General features: G+C 37.2%; 1 protein-coding gene across 2 annotated transcripts; it reads left to right on the top strand.

Moving 5' to 3' along the window:
* The first annotated feature begins 1,036 nt into the window (after positions 1 to 1,036).
* Positions 1,037 to 18,188, top strand: LOC100650549 (high-affinity choline transporter 1). 2 transcript variants are annotated; one of them, XM_003403206.4, is made up of 7 exons: positions 1,037 to 1,473; positions 2,191 to 2,522; positions 4,997 to 5,367; positions 7,112 to 7,416; positions 9,474 to 9,753; positions 11,571 to 11,788; positions 12,597 to 18,188. In XM_003403206.4, exons 3-7 carry the CDS (start codon positions 5,094 to 5,096, stop codon positions 13,311 to 13,313), a joined length of 1,794 nt encoding a protein of 597 aa, XP_003403254.1. In that variant the 5' UTR covers positions 1,037 to 1,473; positions 2,191 to 2,522; positions 4,997 to 5,093; the 3' UTR covers positions 13,314 to 18,188. The 2 variants fall into 2 exon arrangements, with proteins under 2 accessions (XP_003403254.1, XP_048265737.1); XM_048409780.1 differs by lacking the exon at positions 2,191 to 2,522.
* Positions 18,189 to 19,077: the final 889 nt, after the last annotated feature.

The following is a 19,077-nucleotide window of genomic DNA, read 5'->3' on the forward strand; positions in this document are numbered from 1 at the left end:
TATGTAATTTCGCCAAGTTGCCCATGATCATAGTCAATACAACTATAAACCTTAATTAAAAATAAAAATAGGGCTATAATAAAATGTTACGGGATTACTTGCACATAAAATACTTGAATTAGTTCGTGTAACAATTTCAGTAATTCACATATACACAATTCAATTATTCTTGGTTTTCATTTTATTTTGAGTTGTGAACTTTCATTAACTCTATTCGTGGATATCATAAATTATTTTTCAAGATGTATTGTAAAAATCTAGAATTGTGATTGTTCTTTCGATCGATCGGTGTCTATAAAAGAATAAATAGGGTGAATGAAAGAACACGAAACTCACATTGCAAACAAATACTTGGCAAACTTTATTTTCAACGTATAGCAAAAAATTTTCGCATATCGGTATTTCCTAATATCGTATCGCAAGCTTTGTATAATTTTCCACGTTTCGTTAATTTCTGTTCAATTAGAATGTCCCAAGCCATCGCTGTTAGAATTTTTAGTCAAATCGAGTCTATTTATTTTTACTGACCTGAACGAAATGGCAGGTCGAATCGATGGTGCTCGGCGCGCTTCTACCTACCTGGACTTTTTTTAGCTCGCATAATTAGTCGAACTAGCCTACCTTGCCCGTAATCATATGTCGAGATACTTATACACTGTAGAGAAAGAGAGAAAGAGAGAAAGAGAGAAAGAGCGGCAGAGAGAGAGAGAGAGAGAGAGAGAGAGAGAGGCCCGTTCAGCGAGATTTCCGTTGATACGGCTGAGCCATGGGGAGCTGATATGTCTGTCGCGGTATTTTAGGCGCAGACTCGCGGTTCTTCACCGAGTCCACGCCCCCGGCTTCGATCCCGTCAGGGGTTCGAGAGAGGAGTGAGGACACGGAGAGGGAAGTGGAGGTGGACGAACGAGAGAGGGGTGCGAATTAAAAGGCCGAGAGGGAGCGAGATGGAGGCAAGGCGAGAGGGTAGGACGCACCCCCGTGAGTCTGTATGACGTCACGAGGGTCGAATCAATATCACGGAACCATTCCTCCGCTGTCGGTCCTTGACTACGAGAAAGATACCGACTGTTCAGTACGAGGTGGCTTCCACGACCGTTAAGGACACCGAGAGCGCGTCGTTCTGACGAGAACGACGACGGCAACGACGGCGACGACGACAAAGAGGAAGACGAGGACGAGGACAACTGTCACGGGCATTGCACTCGTTGCTCGTCATCCTCTGCTACTTCCGTCACGTTTCTTCGTTAGGTTCTCGTATCCATCTTATCATCTTCCTTCGCGCGATTCCTTGCTTTTTCATGGTTGTTTCATCGTTTTCGAACAAGTTTCACGTAACTGTGAATGGTCGACGCGCGACAGTGATCGACAAGAAGCCGTCGAATTGTTCACGGACCGTTTTTCACCTGCGACGCTTGGAACGTGCGCGAGTGGTAGAAAGACGTTCGAAGATCACAAACATCGTTTGGTGCACCTGTAAGTACGTTTTTCTCAAGTCTGCAGTTCGATAGCTTGTTTGAAGAATGAGGTTTTCATAGACCCCCGCTGATGGCTTTGAACCGAGGTAGAGTTGTTTTGTGTATACGCGACCAATTTCATTTCCGCGTTGTCTGCTGTTGTTGTTCAGTTGGTGACATAAATGCGTGATACCGTTACCTACCGGCCAAGGTAGTACGATCTATCGATTCCGTACCTTGTAGGTATTTATGAAACGCAAAAGGAAGAAACGTTCGTCTATCCGGCTTCTCCAGAAGGAAAAAAGAATTACCGACTAGTGCCTGTTTTTATCTGTGTTACATGAGGTGTACTCTCTACATATACACGCGGTTATGGTATTTCCTGGTTACGTTCGTACAAGTATAACATTTATTATCGTGGTGCCGTTTAACAGTAAAATAAATCGAAATAAGTTAATAATAAGTCGATACGAAAAATTGATACTCGCTATTCAAATTATTACAAATATTATTGAAACATTGAAATTATAAAATATCTTGGTGTCTCGTGCGAAAGCAATATCGTGTAAGAATATTCTCAGGTAAAAGTAATGCGATTATTCGGTAGCTCTTCGAGCAGATCAGATTGGACAAAAGAAGAAGTTCGTTCTCCACTGTCACATTTGTCTCGTTTTTTTTTTCATTTTGGAAAAAACGCGTATACGTACCTAGGAGGATCCAGCTCGATGTATTTCAGGTGAAGAACTGTACTGATCGACACGATCGGTATCAGTGCCATAGGCGAAGCAAAATTTCGAGAAGGAAGGAAAAGCAGCAGCAGAGTAGCAGCACGCTTGGTGAGTTGGGTGAAAATCGATGGCCATCAGTGCCCATGGGCGGCCTCGCGTTTAGAACAAGGAATAGCCCCTCCCAGAAGACCTCGCTCCGGTGGGGCGACTGCTGCCCCCCAAATCCCAACCCTCCGTCGTCGTCGGCCGTCTGGAAGGACCGTCATCAGGACATGCCGCCGGTACCCGTGTGAGGCTGTCCCCCACTACTTCGTGATTGTACCCCGCGGGGTCTTCAGAGGTACCAGTAGTTTATTCTTATCGATCCACGCACGAAAATTCCTCGACATGCATGTCTCGCTGCATAAGCTTCCTTTATTTTCTTCTGATTCCCCATGCTTTCATCTCTTCTTCGTGTATATATAAAAAGGAACTTATCGGAGATTTGAATTTGAAAGAAGATATACCTTAACGCTGTATTTGTGGATAATTGGGAAATATGATTTTGTGAAAAATGAACTTGTCGAAATTATGAATGCATAACGTTCGTATAAGTGGAGAATATACAAAGTATAAATTGAATATCGATCAGATGTGTTGGAACTTCGTTATGAAATTTTCTCGTAAATCAGAGATATCAAACGTCGGCTAACCATCGCAATTGGAAATCTTGTTGTTGTTTAATCCTCGGAATTTTCTTCTTTGAATAAATGCAAACACGATATCAGTTTTGCATTTCTCCTGTCAAAGTCTGTGATTTTCCTACGAATATTTCACTTCCAAATAATTTACATTTCAATAATTTACATTTTATGAAGTTACTATAATTTATCTGATTATTGCTATGTGGTGTTAAATCGTGTTCACGATACACGGTAAATTTATAGCAATTTTGTGTTACGATGTAAATTTAAAAAATTATTCGTGGTAACATCGACCCGAACTTTGTCTTCGTACTGACGAGAAATGCAACAGATAGCAGATATAATACGACGTTTCATTCTTTCAATTTCAATTTGCTACCGTGCAAACTAATAATCGGTACCAATGTAATATGCAGGTAGTATCAATATTTCGAACGAAGATATTACACCTCGTGTTAAGAGAGTGATGCAAATAATCCAGCTTTGTCTATTAATTCCGCTGTATTTATTGACAAGGCCTTGAACCTTTGTGTTTTATTTACGTCTTCTTGCTTTTTTACGTTAGTAAAGCTATGCGTTTTTTTTTCTTTTTTAATAGAAGAGTTAGCCCTATATAGTGTGAAGCAAGACTAATGGGATTAGAGGGTGAACTCAACCGGGCGATTTAAATGCCTTCTGGGTAGGAACATGGAATTTACACTTAACTGCACGCATTAGGTGCGAGCGGATCGACCGCCGCATTAATTGACTAGAAAAGCAAAGTGCAATTTCACCAAGATGATTGAATTCAAAGCGAAATATAGATTCCCTGGAGTACCCAATGACGCGTAACATTTGAGAATGTTATGATATTAATTATTACATACCTAATTAATCAGTAGTGTTCCCTATTAAAACGATTTTAACTCATGCTTTAAAGTAATTTTGGATTTGATTAATTTTAATTAATTTAAGTTAACGAGATTCAGGGATTTTTCCAAAAATTGTTTAAATTGAGACTAATCTGACGATCTAATTATAACTAAGCTCATGAGTGGATAAATGAGTTCAGTTGTATAAAAAATAGCTTTCTGCAATAAGTTCGAAATATGGCATTGTTTTATTGTACAAATTATGCAACTTTTTTACTTTACATTTATTCAGTTGAGACTGGAAAATGGTAGAGGTATCCTTCATTTATCGTCTTTAGTATTTAATATATTTAATCTTTTAATATTATATTTAATGTTTATTAATTTAATCGAGTCATTTACCGCGCAGTTAATGTAATTTTGATAGCAACCTAAGAACCTCTATACTAATTCTCATATCAGTTATTTTCAATAATTGTTACTTTCTCATAATATATCGCTTTTCATTTTCTCTCTTACTTTTTTCGATTTTAATTTTAATTCGTGATCAATTCGTGACGAACTAGATGGTTGTCGACACAAGGGAAATTTCCTTCTTAAATTTTTTTCAACTTTTCATCTGTATTGAAAGTGTTTTGAACATTTGCATTTAAAGAAGTTGATAAGTAGACCGTGGAATTTTATGCATTTCCGAGTTCAAAGGCGAGAAACTGCAGAGTATATGTATACATCGTGGAAAGATACGTGAAATATTCAAAATACAGTATTCACGTAATATCTAACCGTTATGAGATTAATGTCGTGATATGTTACAATGCAACTTTTAAGAGGATTGTTATAATTGTCCTGATACCATTGTGAAGTTCATTGGACATAAAATCCTATTATGAATGAAACTACACATCCCATTTAAACAAGCAGGATTAACCCATATTTTTCCGAATTTGAGCGTATTATAATCTTATACTACTATATAACATTGCGTTCATCGTTAAAAAAAAATTCATCTCGGAAGGATTAGCCGGCGAAAGAAATTTCCATTCAGTTCCAATTTTATGAGCCGCGTGCATAGGAATATAACTTTCCACGAACAAGTATCAGCAGCTTACTAACAAGTATCGCAGAATTTCTTCAAATTCTTTGAAAATACGCAACAGCAAAAAGATTTAGTTCGTTCGTAAGCAAGCCAGTTTGCCTAAGGTTCGTTAGTATTGTAATATCAATATCGACAATTCCTGGAATTATTTTACGAATGGAATCTATTTCCCATTTGTAAACAGGTATCCGAATCTCCCAAAATCAGATCGACCGCCATACCTCTCGGACTTGCGTCTCCGTCAGTTCGAGTTCACGCAAGTGGACCCGTACTCTCCGAAGATGATCAACATAGCGGGTCTCGTTTCAATCATCCTGTTCTACGCGCTTATCCTAGCCGTAGGAATATGGGCGGCCAGGAAAAAGGAAGCTGGCAACGACTCCGAGGAGGAAGTGATGCTGGCAGGTCGTTCCATCGGTCTGTTCGTCGGAATATTCACGATGACAGCGACCTGGGTCGGTGGTGGATACATCAACGGCACCGCCGAAGCTATTTACACAAGAGGTCTGGTTTGGTGTCAGGCTCCGTTCGGATACGCCCTTAGCCTCGTTTTTGGTAAGTTTTACGACGTACAATTTTCGTCAAAATTTCACTTCTCTTCGTTTCCTTTGATTTCTTAACACGTCCATCTTGGTCTCAATGTCTGTGAATCATAATGGTTTACTGCCACTTTTTCTAAGATAGTGCACTCTGTTTATTGCTGTAGAAAACTCATTGCGTTTTGTCAAAGTTACGAAAATGTATCACGGTAGAGAATAAAGTTATAATTCAATCAATCGAAGAGTGCTCGTAAAAGGCATGTAAGTGTCGAGGAACAAGTCTTCCAGGAGAAAAAGAAATCTTATGCGTTTATGTGGTCCAAATTCATGAAAAAGGGAAATGCATCTGTAGAAAAGTCTGTATGTGGTATCTCTTAGTTTTAAAAAGAAATCAATGATCCATTCATTTAGATAGATGGCATAAACAAAGCCTAAGAAATAATTTATATATACTACAGTAATCTCATTGTTATGTAGAACATTTTTCAACAGGAAATCAAAATTTTTCAAGTTTGGTACTCACAATATTTTCTATGGTATAAATATTCTTCAATTATGAAACTAGGGGGATTTGTAGAGTCGAAGTATTCTGATTTCCAACCACGAGATACTCTACTCTAAAAATATGTATATATAATACGAAGTATATATCAAATTTTTGTTATTAATTATTAGTATATATTACAAGGTATACGTACCAGTTCTCAAAAGTTTAGCCATTTCGAGTTGTAATTATTCAGAAATTGATGGATAATTGAACTTATAATAAAAGTAGACTCCGATGTATCTGTTTATATATGTACATATAAGGACTCAACTACAAATAATACACAATATGCAATATATAGTATATATATACCGCTTGATTCGATTGAAGATATTTCTCGGCGGCTACTTTTTTTAAAGTTGAAGAAAGCTTATGGTCGTTTGGAAACTTGCTAGTTCTTACGGCGTAGTATAGCAAGGTAATAGATCGTAATCAAGACTCCTACGCGTAATAAGTTTTTAACGTAGTCGAATGGCCTCGAGAAAGAATAAACATGTGTATAACCATCCATTGAAACTATAGGCGTCTATTCACTGAATGATTGTATAAAAAATGTATCGTTATATGTACATGATGCCGACTTATAATGTAGAATGTAGACTATAGTCTCTCTGTGCAAATTTATATTTTTATGAATACGATCTTTCCTTTCACAGTCGACGTTGCCTATAAGCAACATTGTGTACTTTCAAATATTATTGATTAATTAAACAATGTATGTAAATGTATATATTTTCACTAACATGGGTCCTAATACCGGAGTATTATATGTATTTTCCTCACAAGAAAATCCGAAATCCGTGTTTAGATTGCTAATAACTGACGAAAAAGAATTTTCATCGATAATACGAAAGAAATATTTGACAGTAAAAGAGTCGAAGAAATGAACATTTGTGTCAGCCCTTAAATTGCAAAATCAATCCTACATTTTGGATATTCTGTATATTTTGGAACTTATATACACCTTCACGCATAAATCATGGGACACAGTCTAATTTCAAATACTTCAAATATTTTAATAAAATGGGCTTATATTATATTATGATTGAACACTTTTTAGAATATATTAATTATCCTGTGACTTACGAATGGTAGTGTGCATAATTATTTTATTTAATAAATATATATATATATTTTATAATTATTTTTCATACTCTTATAATTTGCTACACGTTATCGGTACTAATTGGTACCACGTTGATTGATGTTACAGGTGGTATATTCTTCGCGAACAAAATGCGAGAACAGGGGTACGTCACGATGTTAGATCCTCTTCAAGATGCGTTTGGCGAACGTATGGGAGGTCTTCTGTTTCTTCCTGCCCTCTGTGGCGAGGTCTTCTGGGCCGCAGGTATTCTGGCAGCTTTGGGTGCGACGTTAGCGGTCATCATCGACATGGATCAGGGAACCTCGGTCATTTTGAGTGCCTGTATCGCAGTTTTCTACACACTCTTTGGTGGTCTTTACTCTGTTGCTTATACCGATGTTATTCAACTTTTTTGCATCTTCATAGGCTTGGTGAGTTGCGAATGTTTTTACGTATACCATGAAACATGTACACACTTCTCTTTCTTTCATAAAACTATAATACGCGTTTTTCAATAGTATTTATATATTAAGAAAACAATCTTCTTTGTAGCTAATAAAATAGCGAATAATATTTCTATTAATATAAATATAATATATTATTAATATTCTTATTGCAAGAGACACAGTGAATTCTATAACGTCAATTTTTATAATGTCATCTTCTAATAATAATTTTTAGTTTTCTTCCCTTTTAATTTACCATTATTTCCTTTCCTTTTCGATTTCGTTTCATAACAACATATGCTAAGTTTTTTGCATGAAATTTGATATATAACATATCCTTCGATAAGAATATTTATTATATTCTTTAGGTACATTTAGATTTGAATTTATTGCGATATCTTTCTACCTTGCTCAGCAGGGAATGAAATCATTCTTTCTATAGGTTGTTATATTTATTTACAGCAACTTTTGTTTCATAAAGCCCTTAGGGGAAATTTATCATGCAGGGTTACAACGTGAAGGTTATCATCGATTTTATTCTCTGCTTTTGCAAATGTGTTCGGTATTTTGTAATCGCTTATAGTACGTTGTAATAATTACATATTCGTGTCTTAGAAGCAAACGTGTTCGTTCATTCCTTAAACACAATTTTCTAAATATATCATTACATTGCCGTATTATTTTTGACTCTGCGAAATAAAATTAGCCGTAAGACAAATATAGCGTTGTATCGCACTTGCAAAGTATCATTGATAAATTACTTCTATTTAAGGCAATGCGTTATTAGATCAGAAAGTTCTACGTTATCGAGTCGCTCGATTATCCGAGTCCTGTGGTAAAGTTGGCTTTACTGATCGATACGAGGGCTCAAGTACCGCAAGTATTTATATTACCAAATTCATTCAATGTTACGTAGGTAGTGACCTACTTCTTCTCGCAAGAATATTATCAAACTATCATTTATTATAAGTTTTATCAGATTAAAGAATTTGCAAGTAACCTAGAACTTTTTGTCTTAGAGTCGCAATTTATTTTTATCGTCCTTCAAAGATATGCTTCCTTATATTTTGATATTTTAAATGGTTTCCTAAATATCTCTTTTTCATTCGATATTTAAGAAAATTCATATCTTTATAAACACGATTAAAAAGATAAAAACTAAATAAAGACTCGTTTCACCTACTAAAAATTTTAATGAGTACATTCACTAGATTTGTCAAATCTGCTATTGAAATCTATAATTTCCAGATATTTTAACTTTTTTTTTACTTTCTTTTGTATAGTCTTCTTTCGTACCCGTCCATTAAGTATAATTAATCACGATAGTACCAGATTTTCTGGAAATAATTGTCTTTAACATTTCTACAAGTCAATGGATTGTAATATCTATCACAAGATGAGGATAACGTAATCTGTATTCATTCATTTGTAATTACTTTACTCAATGATAAGAATCGTTCTAAAGCCACCTTTGTAGTTTATCGCAAGATTTTCTGTCTTTCTCCCATTTAATTTGCATCCAATTAATTTTAATAGCAAAGTAATGGTATCTACTTCTTTCTCTGCTTCCAAAGAAGGAAATATTTCAAATTAGCAAAACAGTGGAATTTATATTTCATATAGAAAATATATTACATTAAATATAAATATTAATTTACATCTTACATTTTATGTTCGTTATTTAATTAGCGACATTTCAAATTAAAAAATAGTAGAATTTAGATTTTATACAAAGAACATGTTGCATTGAATACAAATGTTAATTTACATCTTACATTTTATGTTAGTTATTTAATTAACCACATTTCACATTAAAAAATAGTGGAATTCATATTTCATTCAGAAAACATATTGCATTAAATGCAAATATTAATTTACATCTTACATTTTATGTTAGTTAGCTGATTAACAATCAACCATTAGAAGAAGCTCTCACGTTAAGAACGTATCTTCTTACTTTTTCATTTAAATTTAACAAAAAGTAATATGCTGTGCCATGTGGTATCCAGTTTTTGAAGAGAGTATTATAATTTTGATTGCAGTGGATGTGCATTCCTTTCGCTTGGACCAATCCAAAGGTACAATCCCTTAAATCCATGGACGTGGATTGGATTGGCGAAGTGAAACCAGGAGAATATTGGTCCTACGTAGACTATGGGCTTTTGTTGATATTTGGTGGCATCCCTTGGCAAGTGTACTTTCAACGGGTCTTATCTTCGAAAACGGCTGGAAGAGCGCAAATGTTGAGTTACGTAGCTGCGGTAGGCTGTATTCTCATGGCAATCCCACCTGTTCTAATTGGTGCAATCGCCAAAGCAACGCGTGAGTAAAATTATATTAATCTAATGATACGCATCTAGGATACTTTTATCTTAAATATGCACGAACCCATTAAGGACACTGTTGTGACCAGACAACATTTTGTTTGCACCTTTTTTTTTCAAATCTATGTTATCGATCTGAATCTATTTGATTACATTATCAAATTCCTTTTCTTTAACATTACGGCTAAGAAAGAACATTTAAAAGATTCGTTACCGTTTTTCTCAACTAAATTCCGCAATTTTGTGAAATTTAAAGAAATTGAAGTATTTAAAACATCGTGATAAATCATGCGGAAAATTTTCGCTAGTATATTTATAAAGTGATGCACGTATATTATAATAGTTAACTCTATAATCCTTATTTATACTTTGTCCTTGCACTATCTGTTCATATACGTATTTATGTATAGAATTCTCTTTCGAGTCGAAGGTGCTCGTACTATTACAGGCGCTACTGCACCATTCTTGTATCTCCTGTGCGACGTCGTACTTTATAACAGTGAATTATAATTTTCAGAATTATTTATACCACCAGATACTCTATAAATCTAAATTCTATCGTAGAATATTTCTCACATAGAAAGTGCATTAGTTTTGCAAACTCGTTTCGTCATTCGCAAACACGACCCAGCTGTACATTTTCTATGGTTTGCTAGAATAAAGAAAATTCCAATCTCATCGTATTAATAGTAAACGAGACGTTGTACGAATGGTTCGGGCGTCTTCCTATGAGCAACCTCTTCTGCTTTCGTTCGAGGGGAGAGAAACATGTTTCGTGGGTCCCCGAATCTAAAGGGGATTGAATTAGACCCGGTTTGCTCGTCATCCTCCCCATTCGCGTTCCTAGGCTACTTGACATTTGGTAGTACTGCAGAGAGAGGACTACTGGTATTTACAAGGTTCCAGAGCTAAGCAGGTCGGTGTTGTAACGGAAGGGTGTGTGGGCGAAGGGTGCCTTGATATCCCACAGCGTGTACAATAGCGTGGGATTTTGTCATATGGTGTTCTCGGCACGAGGGTGAGGGTGATAATGCGACTCGTACACTAACGCAGAGCACAATAGAACCGCTGGAACTAATGCGATACACTGTATCGGTATCTTGTGTATTTTTATTCCGAGGCATGAAAGCAAATAATTTCTTATCTACACGTGTCTACAGGTTGAGGTGTACGTCGGTACAAAAAGCACAGACACGATGTCATATCGTGTACGCACATATATAGTAATAATATATCATAGGTGTTACGTATATATGTAAGATTAAATTTGGAGACGAATTTGAGAAAATGAGCGAAGAAATAATATAAGTGAGAATCTTCGAACGTAAAATATCGTTCAAATATTGTACAATATTTTTCTTATCTAATTTATCATATTTTACCATCAAAATTCTCTGCTAGTTAAATAGCGTATTTGTTTCGTACTTTTGCTATATAATGGACATTGTATTCGTTAACATCTTCCATTTAATATGACAAGGGAAATATATTAGGGTAGATAAGCTGTTAGGAAAAAACAAGATATTTTATAAACTGGGAAATAATACAGTACCTGTAGGAAATTTTATTTGTTCTGAAACATTTGTACCATTAGATGGTTTAATTGCTAATAGATCGATATAGAAATATAAAGCCAATAATTCAATTATTAAATTTCCCTCTATTAGACATTTCAAATAAATTGAGTTTCGTATTAAATTAGATTGATTTGTTCACTGTTTGGGGTATCGCCCTTTTATATAATATTTACATGGCATATAATTTTCTATCAATTCGTTTATATAACAACGAAAAATATTTCGAAATCTGTTGTAGCTTGGAACGAGACAGGATACACCGGTCCATATCCTTTCACCGAGGCAGAAACAAGCATGATTCTACCGATGGTTTTGCAGTATTTGACGCCAGATTTCGTTTCCTTTTTTGGGTTAGGCGCAGTATCAGCAGCAGTGATGTCTTCAGCGGATAGTAGCATCCTTTCGGCTAGTTCCATGTTCGCCAGAAACGTTTATAAATTAATCTTCCGTCAGAGGGTAAGTTCTTCGTTCTTACGTAGATGGTCGACTTTCTGTTTTTAATTTCGTGTTGTGTCATGCATTTAATCGTTCGGCAATCTCGCCTGTCATCGCTTTTAAATTTTATTTGACATCATGTGTCGCACGAATCATCATCAGTATTATTTTCATCATGGCCATCGTCATCACTACCATCATGCGTTCTCCATCTTCGGTTCTGATTATTCATAGGAAAGTGGTTACAAAATTCGAACGTGTTTCACGTTCGAGTAATTGTTCGAGGAACGATATATCGTTACTTCTTGAAACGGGGATGAAAGTAACAAAATTGGAATCTGCATTAGTTATTCGTCGCTTGACAAATAAGTCAGCAAAATCAGTACCACAACGATGCTTTAGGTATCGGACGGCTCCGTCGGAGTAACGCAACGATCATGCAGTTTCGATATTGTATTCTAGTGTTCGACGCGAGATGCAGATTCTTCGAACCGTAGTATTTCACGTACGCATGAATATGGATCACGTGTTATCGATTTCCTTCAGGATCATAATTTTTAGTTGTGCATTCACGAGTAAAAGTAACCGTGTCAAAAACTTCCACGTTTCATAGAACATCTTGCCCGACCATAGAAAACGTCTTCATTGGTTCGTATTTGCGTAACGATGTTTCACCAGCATCGCGCTCTCATCATTCCATATTTTCGTATTTGCCTCAAATCTCCTTTCTATCTCGCTCACCCGCCAATCCACTTCCTCGAACGATGCAGCCGATCGTAGAATCGAATCGACGTCCGCCCTCTCTACTAGCCATTTCCCCGTTAAACAGGCGTCGGAAATGGAGATCATCTGGGTGATGAGAGTGGGAATAGGCGTGGTCGGCATATTGAGCACAGTGATGGCATTGACGATACCCTCGATCTACGGCCTCTGGTCGATGTGCTCGGACTTGGTCTACGTGATCCTCTTCCCTCAGCTGTTGATGGTGGTCCACTTCAAAGAATACTGCAACACTTACGGCAGTCTAGCTGCTTACATAATAGCCTTCGTTGTGAGGATTAGCGGTGGCGAGCCGTTAATGGGTTTGCCCGCGCTCATTCACTATCCGGGGTACGACGAAGAGACGAACACTCAAGGGTTCCCCTTCAGGACAATGGCGATGCTGATGTCGTTGGTGACGTTGATAAGCGTGTCGTACGGCACGCAAGTAGCCTTCCTGACGGGCAGACTGGCGCCTGGATACGACTTCTTCAGATGCGTGGTCAACATACCGGAAGACGTCGAAAGAGTCGGACCAGATCCAGCGGAAGGCGAACAAATGGCTGTCCTAGCTGCCGGTATTGGCAGACTTTACGGTAGCAAAGACGAATCGAACGGCCGAGTTAATCCTGCGCTCGAGCCGGACTACGACATGGAGCCGGGATGTAAGATAGCCGGGGAATCGGATGGCGTCGTGGCCGGAAGCGGTGGAGGTGGAGGTAGAGCGCACCTAGTGCCTCATGGACCGAACGTGCCACGACAGCCGCAATCCAGCACCGCGTTCTAATTCCTGGTTCCGTGATCGGATGCTGTGACCAACAATAAGTGCGGCGGTGCAGGTCCGTCTTCTGTTCTTCTTCTTTTCCTTCAGTCTTTTAGTTCTTTTCGTTTCTTCCTTCTATACCTCATTTCCAACTCCTTTCGAGAGTTTCTATATCTGGGAACGGTGTTTTGCATGAGCAGATAAAGAGAGGGCACAAATGCGTGTCAGAGCATTCGTTGTGAAATTGCCTGAAACGTCAATTTAGATTTTTTATAATGTAAATGAATATACAGCGAACAGTTTTTATCGATCGAGTTTGTTGCTAAGATTAATTTTGTACGGGATCAAACGTATGATCGTTAAGTATTATTTCGCGCGATTATTCTCCTCGTTGAAGAGAACTTTGTCGAAGGATAGAAATCTTGATTCTGTTACTTCGGTTTCCCAATTTGCTTTCACGTTTCTTCACCCTTCCTCCTCTCCTCACATCTAGGAAGCTCCGAAACATGCCAATCTGCTCCAAGTTCTTCACGAATCTTGTTTCATGGTTGTGTTTATACGTAGCTACAGTTATATAGTGATGTGTACCTGTTTAAGAATGCTCATGCGTTCTCTTTAATAGTGAAAGCAATAGAAGAAAGGAAATGTATAAAAGTGGTCGAATGAGCGCGAAAATGGAACTGGAAGGAAAGTGCAATACTCTTAAATATCGGAGCTTCTTGGATAGTTGGGCGAGGTAATTTCAGCCTGTACCGCCAATTAGGCCTAGTAATCTGTTTCCTTTTTGAGAAATATACACACAAACATACACACACACACACTTACACTTATACGTATATAAATTACATTTATATACAATTATATATGTGCGCGTACGTATGTAATTGTGTATAGACATATCAGAAATTTAGAGTTTATTAAACTGCTTGGGAAAACCAGCGTCTTGATGCACGACCGATTCGTCCTCGTTACCATCAAGCGTATTTCAGAAATCGTGAGAACGCGAGGGGAAAGCAACGAGATCATCGAGAGCTTCAATGTCGGCTGAAACAGTTCATCAGACACTGACTTTGGACGAGCGGCTATCGTCGGATAGGATAGAATCTATAGATGAACGTTACATGCAAAGTTTTTAGAACGAGTTAAATTAGACGGATCACGTTATCGTTTAGTCCTCTTCCACGTGCATCGTTCCACTTTCTTCGTCTTATTCATTGCCATGATATTAGTATTTAATAATATACGGTCATCGGTTAGAGTCCATCTTAGAATCTCGATGTTAGAAAAAAAAAAATAAAAGTAAGAAAGAAATAAAAAGACGTTAAGAGGCTTTTGTACTTGCGACTCATCGTTCTTCCCTTGCTTAATCTGACTGGAAACATAGTCAATACATACGATGCATGCACGTTCGTTTATACTGTAAAAAAACGAAGCGGAGTTAGGCGTTATAAATTAGCATGTCACGTAGCCGCTCGTAGAACTCGAGATTTTTCGTGACTCACGCGTTAAAGCTACCGGGGTCAGCCAACTCGAATTTTTCTTTTGCATCGATGATAGTGATTTGAAGGCATGTAAATCTCAGCTCAATCAACGATACAGGGCCCGATGTTATATTCGAAACCACAGTTTTATCCTTTATTTATTCGATGTACGACTGGCCTCGGAGTTAGATCGAAAGGTTCGATAAAATTTTGCCTCGATAAATTCTCGATTTTTATAAAATTCTTACGTTCGTCTGATAAGCACAATGAATCGTAAAACTATAAACGCGATACAAAAATTAGGAAATCGTAAATATCGTAAATGTAGATCACGATGTAAGACGACATCGTAATTATTAAAAGACATCAATTGAACTTAAAAAATAAAATATTCGATTTGATAAATATCATACCGGTTAAAAGTTCTCGCATAAATATTGCACCGATTAACTCACATCTTTGTACTAACTCATTTCTAAACGTCCATAAACGGCATAAACGAATAAACTAACGATCGAACACGATGCGTGAGTGAACGGATGATCGTGTATACAAATCGGTCGTAGCACAGATTCGTTGTGTTTATTATATAGTATATATACATATATATATATATATAAAATGTATAATATAATTAACATTATCGGCATTAAAATGAATTGCGAGTGAATTAGCAATATGGAACAGAAGAGAAAAAGAATCAGATTTCTCGACGCATGTATACATATGTACACACACACACACACACACACACATACACACACACACACGAAGACTAAAGTCGTAGTTTTTAATGTCGCTGATGCGAATTATCGCAGTTGCTGTTAATTTTGACGATTGATTTATCGGGTAGGTTTATCGTTTAACGTAGCTGTTACGTTGTTCACGAAGGCCACACAGTAATGCCTATGTAGTAGAATTATTGCTCGTTATAGTTGCTCATCCCATTCTTTATCGCCAAAAGAAAAAAAAAAAAAAAAAAAGAAAAAAGAAAAAATGTAACAGAGAAATCGAGAGCAAGTGGTGTGTGTATAATTGTTAAGCGAGTAGTTCCTACTCAGTCTCCGAATTTCACAATGTTTTCCCACGTCCCTGAATATCCTTCTTTGACGGTCGAAAGTTTCGTTGGACGATGAACGGTGAACGTAATTGAAGAGAAACATAAGCGGAACCTCTTAACGAGTTTCTCATTTACCGTTTTCGGTAATGAATATTCATGGATAAACGTATGATCGTTACATCTACAAAAACGCGCGCGAGAATTAATTTTTTTTGCGAAACAAAGCGTATGCGAGTTTTTCTTACCTGTCACGCGAACGTCCAGGCTCTTTCGACGCTTGTCTCGAACCTTCTCATTGGTTGTCACGGTCGATCGCAATCATTTTACGCGACTCAAGCGAATAACGCACACAATGAAATCGTAGCAGTTTTACGCAATTATTTTAAAGTAGACGTGAATCGTCGTTGGAAATAAGCAAACTCTCATCCGTCGTTATCGTTTACCATCCTCCTTCCTAACTAGGGGTATTCAATCATTAGAATGTGGTCGTTTTGCCATGACAACCACAGGGTTAAAAGTTACACGCGGATTATTCATTTAACCTGTCAGATCTTAGGAAGCATCTTCTTAATCACGAGGTAACGGTATAAGAAAATAACGACGTTAGTTCCGTACGGAAGTAGCTTTTAAGCGTACGCTGACGTAGAAGATGTAGCGCTCGTTAAGCGAGGCATCTTTGCACGACCAACGGTGGTGAAATTACATCTAGACAAATGACAGAGGGAAGAGAATGTTTCCTGTGCATCACGATGTATACACAGACGCATCTTCTATGTGTTTCCATTCGGTTGCTGTCAACAGACAGAAGACTTTCACTCGGCTATTAAGTCCGCGATGAGTTGGCTGGTTAAGTCAAGCTATTCGCAGACAACGGAGAGCGGAATTATCGTTATTATATCGCCAATGTGGCCACTTTGTATCTGGTAACCGCGTTCTTTTCACTATCTCCTTTTTACAACCAAAAACAGAATTAGACGATCGTAAAACGTTCCTTTGCGGATGATCGGAATTGCACGTAGCTCAGACTGAAGGAACAATTAGGCAAGAAACAACAAAAGAAAAAAAGAATTCCGGGTTCAATGAGTTTGCTTGGTTTTATGCTGGCTCATCGTTGAAAGATTTTACGCTGTCAATGAGATACGTACGCCGCAACGCGAAACCGAAGATACTTCAACTGAGGAAGAATACAAATTACACGCTCAGAATTGCCTATATTATTTCATCGCCAGTATTTTAATGATACGATAGACAAAGTTATTTTTTATGATTTATAATAGTTACCGTATATCATCTCGATTCTCGATAGAAGCTGAATTTCTGATCGTATAGACCATATAAAAAGGATCTCGTTTGAGACGACAGGTTAATGTAATAATTCATAGCATATCTTGGTTCGTTAATTCAGCCTGTTCCATCGAAACGACATACCGTGTAAGAGGAAAGAAGGAGAATCTCGCGATATGCGAATGAATATTGTTGCGTAGATAAATCTATATGATAAGATCCGATGTATTTCTAGTGGCATACGTGTTAATTATGAGACAGCCACTGTCACGTACATATCAAATACCATGCATTGTAATCAACGATGTAACGGAAAATCTATACATATCATGATGCGTGCTCTACATTATACATACATATATTAGGTACACTAGCGTTTAAGGTAAGGAAGTACGTAAGAAGGGGAAAAACATGATAAAAAATATATATAAGACATGTATATATACGTATTATATATATATATATATAATTATATATATATATAGCGTGGTTATCCTCTCGCAAAAAGAGATCGATGGTTTCGTAACTCCACAGAATTAGGGAGACCCTCTTCATTTTTTGCGAGCGACGAGTGTCTCCTTAATTTCTCTTTAATTTCGGGTGTACTATCCAGCGATCTGGCAGGAGCAGAAGAGAAACGAGGGCTCGCGTGTATCGCGAACGAATTAAAAAGCGAAGAAAAAATGTGCGAACAATGGGCTGTCTGAACGCCGAACGCGAAACGAAAGGTTCAATCGAGCTAGTGATGCGAACTCGTTACTATAATAATACGCAGCGTTACGGAAACGCAGTGTTCCACAATTACTCACCTGCTTTGAAACGGAATCGCGTACCTAATGTTATTGTAACTTTCGTCCTATCTCGCAAGCCTGGGACGCCTACCTATCATAGAGTATTATTATGTGTAAAAACAAAGAAAAATGCCCGACTTACCCCGTAAGAGCATATCTATGTATATGTATTACGAAAGCGTTACCGATACTGTATTATACGACATATTATACGTGTATAATTGAGAAATTGAACGCGATGTTGATCGTAAATGTTAAAAATAAAAAGTGTACGAAAAAGTCAGAGTTGTTATTTTAATAATTATCCCCAGCAGCGAAATAAGAGTCGCAAAGAATTGCATTTACGGCTACGTAAACACGAAATTGAAAGCGCTACGTTACTGCGAAAACTTTCACTTTGATTAACAGTCGTTAACCCGGTTAACCCCTTGACTAATGTTGGCGCCTAAAGGCGCTTATTAGATTTGCACTTGTGATACTGCAGGCGTCTAAAGGCGCTTAAAAGAATTGATCTTATGGTACTGTAAATACCTATAGGCTCTCGGAAAATTTTATCGACCATAATTCCAGCGAATCTCGCTTGAACCAGATGTAAATGAATGCTAATTCGACAATTACATATTCCGTTAGTCATATATTATTTAAATATATTTATTTTCCAGTTATTTTTTTTATATCCCTGGAACGAAATATTGGGATAAGAGAAAGGTCAGGAAAAGTACATGCAAACGTGAAACAACGAATAATTCATATTTCTGATTCTGCGGAAACAAGTGATTTCGAATAAATGAGAATACGAATGAATAAACAATATTGCTTTAATGTAATGGAATTCAGTGTTTTTAATTATTTCAATATATTTTCTCAGAAATGTAAGCCTAACAAAAAATTTCACTGTTCTTGGTGTAAATCGCGACAGAACTCCTACCGTATGGTACGCCTGGTACGTCTCAAAGTCTGCCGTAGTCAAAGGGTTAATACATCGCGGATATATGAAAATTTATATTTCTATGAATCCAATTGGAGAAATGAAACCTACTCGGAGATTTGTTTTACTCGTTAGATATCATGACGAATATTTTGCATATTTCGTATATTTTTGTACATATGCATTCTTTGTACTTTTATGCCTTTGAATCTCCCATAAATGCGTAAGCATCCCTAGTAGCGAA

This window comes from Bombus terrestris, chromosome 10 (genome assembly GCF_910591885.1).
Source record: "Bombus terrestris chromosome 10, iyBomTerr1.2, whole genome shotgun sequence".
NCBI classification, from domain to species: domain Eukaryota; kingdom Metazoa; phylum Arthropoda; class Insecta; order Hymenoptera; family Apidae; genus Bombus; species Bombus terrestris.